Source organism: Triplophysa rosa, linkage group LG12, assembly GCF_024868665.1.
Source record: "Triplophysa rosa linkage group LG12, Trosa_1v2, whole genome shotgun sequence".
Taxonomy (NCBI): domain Eukaryota; kingdom Metazoa; phylum Chordata; class Actinopteri; order Cypriniformes; family Nemacheilidae; genus Triplophysa; species Triplophysa rosa.
In genome coordinates, this window is record NC_079901.1 from 21,678,782 (window position 1) to 21,691,965 (window position 13,184).

Consider the following 13,184-nt stretch of genomic DNA (forward strand, 5'->3'; position numbering starts at 1 on the left):
GGTTGGAAGCTCATTCGATTTTGAAACACAGCAAATGGGTTTGTTGTTTACTTCCAAGCCAAATCAGAGTCCAACACAATTTTGCCTGGCTGGCGGAAACATCTTTGCTCATAAATTGCCAGCATTCATGATAAGATATGCAAGAGCCAGTTTAGTCCTGACATGCTGTTTCCAATAGAATAAAATGAACATAACAGTCATCGATATGCAAGAGACTTTGCCCATCGAGTCAGGTGCTTTTAGAGGAACAGTTCACCCAAAAATGAAAATTCTGTCTCCATTTACTCACCCTCAATCTGTATACATTTCTTTGTTCTAATGAACACCGAGAACGATTTTTGGAAGAATGCTTGTAACTAGGGCTGTTGCGATAAACCGATGATAAACATCACGTGATTTAAGCACAGCTTTTGAGTGAAGTACGGGAAAATGCTGCCGCATCCGAAAGCCAGAGGGCGCTCTTGTGCAGAAACTCCAAATACGCACTGCAGAAGAAGACCATAACTGTTCTAGAATTTAGGAAATGCCTATATGGACGTATTTTTATCACTGTTACTCAAGCCTCCTCAGGTATTTTTATGATAATAAACTATATTTATAATGATCATGTTTGACGGGTGTTGCTTTTTTTAAATGCACATTATAAACGACTCAAACTCGCACTGCTTTTAGATCGAGCAGCATTTCCTACTGATCCCAGAGCCGTGCTTCACGGAGAAGCTACGCATAAAAAATATCGACACATTGCAATTCACAGCCAGCTTGATTTCAATAGGATTTAGTGGTATCACGATAAATTATCATGCAGCCCTACTTGTAACCAAACAGTTTCTGGCCACCATTGACTATCATAGTAGGAAATATAACAATGGTAGTCAAAAGTGCCCCAGAACTGTCAAGAGCTTTCCTACAGTCAAAATCAAAATATCTTCTTTTGTGTTCAACAGAACAAAGAAATTTATAAAGCAATTTTTCCAAATATTAGTTTTTTCACTCTTTAAGTCATGTTGAAATGACGGTGACACTTCAAATACAATTTTCAAACGCAAGAACTTTCCAGCAACACAAATCCAGACGATTATTAGCAAAGACACTCATCTGTATAGACATCATTGATAGTCTAATCTATCCAATCTCTTTCCCTCATGCACTTTCTGTCTGCCTCTCTGTTTCTGTCTGTCTGCAGCCCGCGCCACCTTTGACCCACCACGACTTAAAGTAGAAAACCTCCTTTAATAGATGCTCTTGTATGGTTAAAGATCTCCAGCGATCACCTCTACAGGAGGGCATTCTGCAGAGAAAATATTACTTTCTGCTTGTCTTGGCCATAGCAGGGGGTGCAGGAAGAGAAAGCGGCATTGCTCGAGACTTTAGCACTGATAAATAAGTTTTCCCATCAGCCAAGAAGCAGTCATTTCCCCTTGACTGCGCTCCCCATGCGGCTGTCACTGCCATCGCCGGCCGTGCCCCGGCTCAGACAGAAAAACCTCTCTGTCAAACACAAAGTTCTGATGGATCTTGTGCTATTATTTATTTATTTTATACAGTTCATTGAAGCTTTGCTTCTTAATAAAGTTCATCACTAATACTGAAAGAGAAAATGAGCTGTGCGTTTGCATTTGTGCGTGTGTTTGTAAGCATGACCTGTTGACCTTGACTTCCTCAGGGGGCATCACATGCACTATTGACCAAATAAGAGGAGAGAGGAGCGCTGACCTTGAAAACACACACACACACAGCTCCAGGCAGTGAGGTTATCTGAGGTCAGGAGGTATTGTAAAAGGAGTTCACACTCTTTCTAATCTGATTTGAGGCAGGTTGACCTTAAGAGCACCCGCTGCCCAGTGATGGCATCTCTCAGATCAATCATAATAGCGGCGCTGCGTGACTCTTGTTTAGAAGTGGATTCATGGCATATCATATGCGATACAACTGGGCTTGCTTGTGTATGTCTATGTGAACTGAAACTTTATGACAGCAGTTTTTCTGTACATTACAGACCACTCGCAAGACCCAGAAGCTGTTTTTATTTACTTATTTTTTATCTTACATAGATAATTAAACCTTAAAGATATTTGTTTAACATTTTAAATTGGTTATAAATATTCTGTTGGTTGTTTTTTTTCAAAAGTTTGTGTGGTGGAACAGGAAGTGCTTCTGGACCAGCGCTAAACAAGTGTTGTTTACGTCATCCCAAGTGGTCTATACATAATATCTTGACTCTAATTTTAACTTTCATATTTTCGATATCTTGATTTCGAATGATTTCGATGATGTAATTTCATATTTTCTTTTACATCACAAAATATAAAATAATACTTTTTTTAATGTTATTCTTTTATATTTTATAAAATAACACTCATTGTCAAAGACTAAAGTTAATATTTTGTACATTCCTTACTGCACAGCTACGTAGAAATACAAAAGATTTTATTTTAAAAACATTGTTATTTTAAATAGCCTCATTAACAAACAACCTACAGTAAGACACATTGCAAACATACAAAAATAATGTCCTTTACATGTAACGTCAATGCTTGGTTATAATTGTAGACTCAGAAGACAAAAAAACACTGTATATTATGGTAAGCATGCACAATTTCATGTACAAAAATATATAAATATTTACATACATTCAACATGAATGCATTAGTTCTTGATTAAAATTAAGATGCAACGAACTGGTGCTTTGAAAGACTATAATCCAGATGTTACCAGTGAGAATAAAGACTCGACGACCCCTGTGTGTATACGATTATAGGTTATAAAAGTCAAGGAGGCTAGAAGTTTAGTATGCCATGGTCTTCTAGTCCAATGAGGCTTTAATAAACCTCTAGATTGGGACATATTTCAAAAAGCAGTCAAGTTGACTTGACTTCTGGTCACATCTGGCTTATTTTGCAAATTGTAGATTTGGGTCATTTAACTGATACCAAATGACACAAATTCTTGTTTTATAAACAGCCCATTCGAGCAAAGAAATGTTTACTCTTTCTATTTGGTACTGAATTCAAGGGCAGCTCATCCACACTACTTAGTGGACATTGTGACCCATCTAACCTCACAACCGAATCCAACACTGCCCACTCCCTTAGGCAGGCACTGTTATGACTGGCACCCCCTAGTGGTGACGCCTATTCCTGCTTTTGCGAAACTCCTGGGTGTGTTTCCATTTGCCCTTCTGCTTCTGCTTCTTCTCTCTGTGCCAGAGCGTTTCACAGTACTCATCTATAGAGCGCGCGGAGCCGCTCAACACACGCAGGTAATCCTTATAAAGCTGCCGTTGTTCGGCCGGGTTTTCTGACGATCCCTGCGAACCCGTGTGTCCGTGAATTTGCCCGCGTTCCAGGACGTGAAGGGAGACCTGGAGAAGTGTGCGGGTGAAGCTGTGTTCCTGGGAGGTGCAGAAGTAAGAACCTGCATCCCCGCGCTGGAGCCAACGAATCAGCAAGCCCCGCTCTGTTACGATCACGCGTTCATCTGGTTTGATCTGCAACGACATACACGATTGCTTTGTTTTTTTAACCACACAATTTTACAAAATGAATCACACTGCTCATAATCAGCATTCAGGGAGCCCCAAGAGGAGAATTCATGTGTCATTCGGTGGGTTTCTCCTCATCAATCATTCAGCTCAAAAGCACCGCAGAGCCCAGGAGACCACAGTGAGACTCTCTCAAGGTCAGAGATCGGTCTTTAACCTCTGCGCTCGGATTCCTCCTGACCTCACATTAAGCCATGTGATTGATCATTAGAGTCTTATTAGACAAATTAGACAAGCTGATCACGTTAATGCTGACAAGAGAGAGAGAGACAGAAGTAGTGGGATGGTAGAAGGTGGGCTGACATGCCCTTGGTCTTGAGTAAATCAAGAGTCCAAAATGAACAAAAAGTGTTTGTGAGGGAAGGTGTGTTTAATGATCGGGTTTGATTGATCTTTTTCTGTTAAAAATACACTGTAAGACTGCACAATTTGTTGACGTTTATTTTTTAACTTTTAGACAAATAAAGACCTAAATGTCAGTCTGTGCTAATATCTCCATCTCTGTCTTTGCCTTCTCCTTTTCCTTCTTCCACATATATTTATTTCCCCAATATCCGTTTTACTATCTTTTCTATCTCCTTCTTTCCGTCTTCTCTCTCTCTTTCATTTGTGTTTTTTTGCCTGCTGATTTCTCCTGCTAGTCACGCTGTTGTCGTGGACTAAATCAATACAGCTGTGCTGTACAGAACGGAGGGAAACGAAGCTTCAAAGCATACCGGACCCCTGTAAAACACACATCCACTGAGACGTACCGCTGCATTGACATATGCTAATCCATCCGCCATCTGAAAAACACATAAGATCATGCAGAAGCCATGATCGTGCCAAATTTAAAGCAAAATTCTTAATTCTGTATGTCTGTGAATTGTGCAGTGCGACAGAATTCAAATAAAAGGTAACCGGTGACAGCCGAAGCTTAAACAAAAAGAGTCAAGACGAAACACGTGTGTGTCTCATTGAGATGTTACGGTGTGTCTGTGTGTTGTATGTCGGCAGTATATCACGGCGTATAACTCCTGCTGAAGGTTTAACTGGGGGCAAGAGGAAACTGGCCTCTGATCACAGACGCAGGTTTAAAAAATGCATCGGGTCAAAAGCATTAAAACCACAATATGGGGCCTCGGTCTGTCTGCGGCTCCTCCGTATAGAACACGGTCTGTCTGTGGGTTCTGAAAGTAAGAAAGAGAGCCCGAACCATAAAGATCTGTGTCACCATCTCAAATACAAGCTGGCCTTTCAATGACCCACAATCCTTAGGGAAATTATATTTGGTTGAAAAAAAGGGTATGAAAACAAAAGGCAGAAGAGAGAGAGAGAGATCAATTGGGAATTGAAAACCAGTTGTTATTCATGGTGTAATTTTTGTATCGAATAAAATCCTTTACACATATCAATTCATTTTTTTAAATTTGCAGTTGTCATTATACGTCTTTTGTTCACGGTACACATGAATCAACAATCAGCTCTTAAGTCAGTGATTTATTGTTCCTGGCTATAAATTCAAATACAACATAAAAACTTATATATAACAATATTATTAATATTAACAAATTGTTAAGGAATCAGAATCATTAAGTAGAATCATAACAGGGCATATGTCGAATGTCTCGTGACTTAACCCGGTAAACAGGTCTTGTCACATCCGCTTGTTGGAAAAAGTGTATTAACACTATTAACGATCCGCGACATTTATAGATGTTTAAGGTAATCCGCTAACCTAGCTAGCTGTTTAAATATTTGGGACGTTTTATGCTATTTTAATATTCAAATGTCTGTGAGAAGAAACAAAAAAAAAACCTTTCTATATAATTCTGTTTATGTGATGGGCATCGAGTTTGATGATCTTTGGTATAGCTCATTTAAGGCATTTTGAGTAAAACGGCTTTTTACGTAATGAAGCGCACACAAAAGACTTGTTTTCCGGTTTCTGTGTGTGACGTGCGTCATAAAGCTTATTGGATCCAGAATCATTCAATTCTTTACAATTCACAATTCACAAGTCATGTTTCTTCGTTTTCTGGTATTGGAAGGCAAACTATAAACAGATATCTGTGTTTACCCGTCAGCATTCCAATAAACATTCACAGAAACAAAAAAAACTTGTTTTCTTTTCTATCATTTACTGTTATCTTTTACGAGCTGTAGTGGGGGGGATATTTTAGGATTGCACCCCAGGTGTGAGATAGCGTGTGTGCTGCAGGTGTTTTCAACAGCTGGCCGGTAGGGAGTCTGTCGTTTTGTTCTGTGTGAAGGACAGAGCGATAAAAAGAAAAGGAGAAGAAGGAAAACAGCAGGAAGGAAAACTAAAATAAAACAAATGCACAGCAGGGCCAATGTTTACTCAAGACGTGGGATTTCAGGATCGTTCTGAAAGCAGGAAACTGCGCGTTTCATCTCGAATCGCACCACAGATATGACGTTTGTGCTGCGATTTGACCTTCTGCCTCATGCCTCTGTCATGCCTCCCTATTATTCAACACGTTCTCCTGCTGGGAATAATTGTTGGAGGGATGGATCAATAAAAGGATATGCTGATCTACCGTTTCAGAGTCAGGCCTTGGCCCGTCTATTCATCATAGCCGACAAAGACGATAGTCACACACACACAAATCCAAAGCCACAAGGTTAGAATGACCCCTGTGTATCTGCACTGTGAACTTTAAACTACAGCACACACAAACAAACATGCGTCCCTCCGTATCTACAACACTACACGCTCACGGCACAAAAGCAAACACTACTCTAGAGAACAAAGAGTCAGAAGAAAATGTGTGTGGTGAGAATGGGACAGAGATCTAACCACAAAGGAGGTGAAATTCTGTACAACGTGTATAAAAAAGAATCGGGCGTGACTCGACCACTTATGTTCTGTATTTTCATGTTTGTGTTCCCTCAGATCTGTTCATTCACGAGCCTCGGGCCGTTTTCAGAACTACCAGCAGAACAGTTTGAGTTCTCTGTGTCGACACACATTGTTTAGGAATATGATCTGAATTATGCAACATCTACGCAGCATGGGGGTTAAGAGTTTCTGTAAATCAGTTTCTGGAGATTGACTGTATGATGCCAAACCACATTATTAGGATAGAAAATAGGATAATACACCTAATTTGTACACGACATACACAGTGAATAATTGCTGAAGATGAAATACAAGATACTAAAAATCAATTAACCAAAAGGTATTAAAAAATCGAATAGTACCATGTAAATCCAAGAATGTCTGGAGGTAGGGCTGTCAAAGATTAAATGCGATTAATCGCATCCAAAATAAAAGTTTGTGTTTACATAATGTCTGTGTACTGTGCATACTAATTTTCTATTTATGAACACAAAAACATACAGTTACATGTATATATATATATATATAAAGGAAATATTTTGATGTATTTGTTTACCAATAATTGAAATTTTATATATATATATGTTTATTAATTTTATATTTTAAACTTTTCTTAAATATATGCATGCATGTGTATGTGTTTATAAATACAATATTCATATGCACAGTATACAGACATGCCATATATGATGTAAACACAAACTTTTATTCTGGATGCGATTATTCGCGATTAATCCTTTGACAGCCCTATAAGGTAAATTCAATTAAAGTGTATCAAATGTTAGAAATGGGCTGACATCACTTATACTGTGTCACTGGGGGACAGACTATCGCTCTCAATTTAATTTAATCCACTGCTAAACAATTCACTCCTCAAAGCCAATTCTCTCATTTACTGAATAGGGAACATTCATTTGTGGACCTTGTTTAGGGTTCAAACTGTTCAGTTGCTACATAACAGATGTGTCAAAGATACAAAATAATCATTTATTTACAAAAATGTAGGACAACTAGTGGTACCTCTTGGCGGTGGTCCGCTCCCGGCTTCAGTACGAACCAGCGGATTTGGGCCTGCTGGGATTTAGAAACGCACTCAAGAAAAGAGGAGTTACTCTCCACTCCGTACATCACCTTCTCCTCCACGTTCCTCCCCAACACTGTTGTGAGAGAGACAGAGAGATGAAGAGGAAGACTGAAAGACAAGGTATGTTTTAGGAGGTCCATTAGGTGAGCCCCACAGGACAATGCAGCATCTCAGAACAAAACAGAGCTTTAAGTGCTTTTATGTTTCATGACATGACTCCGTACCATCTTCAGTGTCCCAACAATGGCTGGATGGGTCTCCATGTTTGATGTCTTGTCTTCTGGCCCTCCTGTATGCATAAATACAGCACACATGCAAAAATCGGTTCAGACTGATTTTTAAAAGCCTTATTAAGAACTACTGATCAAACAAAAGAAATATGATATAAAGCTTACACGTTCACATTTTGCATCCAACTATCAATTTTCTAGCGTAATGTTCGGTCTAAACTCCAAATGCAGAATGCAACAACAAAACATTAAAATATAAAAAACAAAATGTGCAGTGTGTTCAATTCAAAATGAGATGTTGATTCATAAATTATAAACTGGCGAAGACAGCGAGTCCATATATTACATTTGACCTCATTTCAGACGAACACCGAGACAGTTCTCAGTTTTAACTTGCTGACTCAAAAGCTTACACTTACAGGAGAAAGATATTTATACCTAACATATGACTTCAGAAGACGAGAAATGTAGTGCAATGAGTTGTATAAACAGTTCAGTGGCCGTTCATTGGAACTACATAGACAAGAGCGACCACAGACAAGAAAAACATCCTCAGCTCTTTCTGACGTATAACAAACAACCAATGATGAATGTGAAACTCTCACGACGGCCATCTGACACGTCAACAATCCTCAACAATATACCTCTCTCGCTCTCAGCATCTCTCTGTCGCCCTCTCGCTCTCCCTGTAGGACTGACCTGGCCTCCTTGCGTCAGTGTCGGACCGGAACGGCAGGGAGAGAAAGGGCAAGAAAACTTCTCTGGCAGCTCACATACATCATCTCAACAACAAAGCAACTTTAATCAATTTGCCTGTCCGGTCCATTCCCACTACGCCCTATGGCACAGGAAAATCAAATATTTATCATTTTCTTCTGTGTGCTGAACTCCAGGAAAACAACTCACCCTGCAGAAGTAGGTCAGAAAGAGGGCATCACAAAGCTCGCTCTCTCTTAACTTTCCCCTCTCCCCAAACACCTTGGAGCATCAAACTGCATGCTGTGCACATCTCAGGGATAACGCAGGACATGTGTGGGGTTGTGTTCGTGTCGATGCGTGTTTGTGTGCGAAAGAAAACGACTGCTAAACAAAAGTGCTGACTCCTTGAATCAATGTCATGGCTTTACATCGACTCTTTGGGACAATGGCTTTATTGGTCTGTGTGCGTTACCTTTTGGAGGCTGGAATGTATCTGGAGCACTGGGTGCCGTCCCAGGCGCAGTACGGGTCTCTAGCCAGACAGCATTCGGCGCAGCCCTGTCCATAAATATGACACCTGTGCAGGGCCACCTGCACCAACCCGTCGCTTCCTCCAACAAACAGCTGCTGCTGCGCGCACACAAACACACAAAGTACTAAACCAGACGCAATGACAAAAAAAGTGCTTACTGGAGCAGCCTTTCTAATAGAGTTATCAGTAAATGTCAGTCGTTTGCAGTTTATTCTGTGCTTTTTTCGTCCACAATCAACCTCTAAAAACAGCAGGTACACGTGTGACTATATATATATATATATATATAGTATATATACTGTATATATTACACAGACAATAGAAACACAAACTCCAAAAAAGGCAGTCGAAATGAAAGCTTTGTATCGTGCCTAACTGTGGTATTTAATATTTAGCAGAATCTTTGTTATTGGAAACCCTTTTTTATCTGTTCAACAATTTCCTTCCATTAAAGTAGGGCTGTCAAACGATTAATCGCATCCAGAATAAAAGTTTGTGTTTACATAATATATCTCTGTGCAATGTACATATTAATTTTGTATAATAACACACACACACACACACATGCATATACTTAAGAAAAATATAAAATATACAAATTTATAAACATATATAATTTAAATTATTGGTAAATATAAATAAATACATGTAAATACGTAAATATTTCCTAAACATGTATACGTGTATGTGTATGTGTTTATAAATACAAAATTAATATGCACAGTGCACAGACATATATTATGTAAACACAAACTTTTATTCTGGATGCGATTGATCGTTTGACAGCCCTACACTAAAGACACAAAACATTTCTGCATATAACACAGAAGCTAAACCTAACAAAAGAATTGGCCCTTTGAACTTATTTACCAAAAATATTAGCCAGATGGCCTATTGAAACAACCTTGTGGTTCTAAATATGTAGAGAAAAGAAGATTTAGGGTTTAAAGCTATCTTAACCATGAACTTCAGAAGATAACTGGACAAACGGGAGTGCAAAGGCCGAATGAAAGGAATGGCACAAGAACAAAAACAACACACTTATCGTGAAACTCTGATAAAGAAAAGCTAAACAAAGAAAGTCCTAACACATCAATTTTGAAACAGTGGCTTGAGAACCGTCAGATACGCAGCTGCTAAAACATGACAAATATCCCTGTGATACACCAGAAACAAAAACAGCTTGCTGATAAATTCTCTTGAGCATCTCTTGAGTAGAAGTTATAGCATATGCAAAACAGATGCATTGTCTGTGTATTCCCAAATTGAAGAGTTTAGTTTACTAGAACGAAGTTTAAAAAGTTCAGTTTACTAAAACAAAATTGGAAAACTTCTCGTCTTACCTGTTTTGAGGATATTTCCATGTTGAGGATAGGTGTGGGGTTCTGAAAATAAGTAATGTATCAATGTCTTAATATGTCTGTGTGTATTTATTTCTTAATGCTTCATGTGTGTACATTTATAAATTTACCTTGAACACCCGAAGCTCTTCTAAGATGATCTCCTCAGTGGACCAGTTTTCCTGAGTGATGCTAACAACCTTCAAAACTGATCCTGTATCTGTAAACACATGCACACTTTTGAGTCGTCGTGTTTCTTTTTCAAACAAGCTCTACTGCCACCTGCTGGTTATTTCACAAACGTTGTCATTTACACTCACATCATATCATGTCTTATGGCCATGCACTTTCTTGACTTTCATAATATCAAAAATCTTATTCTAGTTGGCTTTTCTTACCAGTGCCCAAAAACATAACAGCATACTGTCCGTCCTCAGCAGACACACGGTCCACAACGATCTGCGTGAGCCTGTACTCTGTGTTGATACGTGTGAAGATGGGTCGGCCCGTCATTGGGTAGACGGAGCGGTACATTAGCGGATGCACTCGTATGAAACTGATGACTTCATCTGGAAAGTCTTTAGTGGTTTTTATATGAGGATCATACGTCCGACTTGGGCACTGTGTCAAAAAAATACATAAAAAAACAATTAGAAAAATATATATCGGCATTCATGAATATGCCCTGATACTAATAATGTTACTGTCTTTGACAGCATTATACAGTTCGAGTCATATCCTGCATTGTCAATTATACACAGTTTAGACAATATATACTGCATTTTGTCTCCCTCTAGTTGTGATGTGTTAAACTTCATGGAATCAGTCAGGGTGATTCTACAAGTTAAAAAAAGAAAGGAAAAGACAAAACATTACTGACTGTGCCTGGTCGTGGATATGGGATTCGGCCTTCATTCTCCACCCAGCGATGCTCCGGTCCCTCTTTATGAGCATATGGTCCATTAAACACAGCACGGATGTCTTGCATGTCATACACACACACGGCTGATCCTTTAAAGATAGCACTGCAGAACCCAAACACATCAATTGTAAGGTAAATTGGCAACGATTACCATGTTTTTAGCTGTCATATTTAATTAAAAAATGGAATAGCGATAAGATCTGCAGCTGGATCTTACCTTGTGGTGGTGAATACCGCATACACCATTGGACTTCTCTCATCCCTGCTAGGGAGCAGAAAGACATCCTCTGCAACACACACACAAATACATGAGGACATCACTGAACATTTTTACAATGCCAAGAAAATGTGAGGAATCTCAAGTGCGTTGTGAAAAAGAACAGAAAGGAAGTGTGTGTCTGTGTGTTTGCAAGTTTGCAAACGTGCTTAAAGCTCAACTTTTGAAAATGTCAAAAACCAATTCGGGAGTCATTTTAAATGTGTATTTTAAATATAATACTGTCCTAAAGTTTGTTTCGTGTGAGGGATCTAGGAGATAAAAAAAAATATGGCAAGACTTGAATAATAAAAGTGTAAGTCTATTAGTTGTATGATCTTATATATAGTGAAAAAAATCTGCGTGTGCCCGAGATAACACAACATATCACTCACGGAGCTCATCGAAGTGTGTATCAACGCCATCTGGTCCGGGAATGGAACACACAAGTCTTGCTTTGAGGAACGTGGTCCATTTATTGGTGAGACTTCTCAAGCCCCCAACATCATTCTGCACACACACAAACAAACACAATATTTGAATCTGAAGTCTATCTATCTGAGAGCACATCTGTATCAAAGAATTCATAACTTTATTTCATAGCCTTCATAAACAAACGCTCAATAGTGAGAGGTGTACACCTGCATCTGCCTCTCATTACTGCGACTCATTTCATTAAGAGTGAGACGACAGAAAACCACACAGACTCAAGAGGTACACAAACACGCGGAGAGAGAGAAAGACACAAAGGCAAAAGAGAACAATGAACAGATTAGAAAGAGGGACGGGAGTTTATAATGGGAATATAACGACCCTTTCCATGAATTCTCCAAGAACAGGTTCACGGGTCTCTGGACACACAATAAAGCACACCGAGTTCTGAAGACGGAGAAAGCATGTTGAGAACACTTAAACGCATCTCTTCAATATTGCCAAAAGAGTTTAATCAAAGGACTCCGCCGATTTCACCTACACCCACTTTAAGCAGCAAACATATTCCGCTTGCGCCATTGTTATTTTTGAATGACACTCGAGAAAAAGTAGAGCAAGACCTAAAAGAGGTTTAAGAGTGGCGGTCTCTAAATTCTCTAATCTTCAAAGATGCCCTCGCCAGTGTTAGGCCAGTTATCCAGTGAGGAATCTGGCCTCGGATGGCTTTACAGCTCACTCCTAAAGCTATAAAAACCCGCCCGCTTCAGAACAAGAATTTTGCAATCGAGCTTGGAATTTTTATAGCACAGAGCCTGGGAGGATGAGCCCACAACATCAAGCAAACCGCTCTCTATCTCTGGCAGCTTTTTTTATATTTGCAGGCTCACAGTTTACACTCTTGCAAGCGTTATAAAAAAAAGTTAAAGTACGTTAACAAATAAATAAATGAACATGACGGTAAACTCTCTCCGAGTGTGATCTACTGGATATCCTCTGTTTGGTAGGCCCAGTATAATTATGACATTGTAATGTTACTTAAACAATGACAAAGAAAAATGCATGTTTATGGCTTTTCAGCTTTTAGCTAATAAAACTTTTTTGGGGGTCAAACACTGCCTCTTTGTGTTAAATCAAGTGCCTACTGTCTTTCCACGTGGATTTTGTTTAAAACACATGGCATTGGTCTATATCGCGTTCAATGGAAACCATGAGGGCAATTTAGAGTTTTGAAAGGCCAGAAAATTAGAAAATTACTTACCCAGGCAACGTACCCAGGATCACATGTTTACAAACAGCAAAATTC

At 39.2% G+C, this 13,184-nt stretch overlaps 1 protein-coding gene across 2 annotated transcripts in view; it reads right to left on the reverse strand.

The window, feature by feature from the left end:
• Positions 1–2,371: 2,371 nt before the first annotated feature.
• Positions 2,372–13,184, reverse strand: part of sema3d (sema domain, immunoglobulin domain (Ig), short basic domain, secreted, (semaphorin) 3D) — a 31,875-nt gene continuing 21,062 nt past the window's right edge. Inside the window, exons 9-18 of one of the 2 annotated variants that reach the window (XM_057348223.1) lie at positions 11,845–11,959; positions 11,411–11,480; positions 11,152–11,296; positions 10,670–10,892; positions 10,403–10,491; positions 10,275–10,316; positions 8,872–9,029; positions 7,695–7,759; positions 7,407–7,543; positions 2,372–3,490 (exon numbers count right to left, since the gene is read on the reverse strand). In XM_057348223.1, the coding sequence (XP_057204206.1) occupies positions 3,122–3,490; positions 7,407–7,543; positions 7,695–7,759; positions 8,872–9,029; positions 10,275–10,316; positions 10,403–10,491; positions 10,670–10,892; positions 11,152–11,296; positions 11,411–11,480; positions 11,845–11,959 (1,413 nt within the window). In that variant the 3' untranslated portion in view covers positions 2,372–3,121. The remainder of the gene's footprint in view (positions 3,491–7,406; positions 7,544–7,694; positions 7,760–8,871; positions 9,030–10,274; positions 10,317–10,402; positions 10,492–10,669; positions 10,893–11,151; positions 11,297–11,410; positions 11,481–11,844; positions 11,960–13,184) is intronic. The other variant, XM_057348224.1, reaches the window with a different exon arrangement.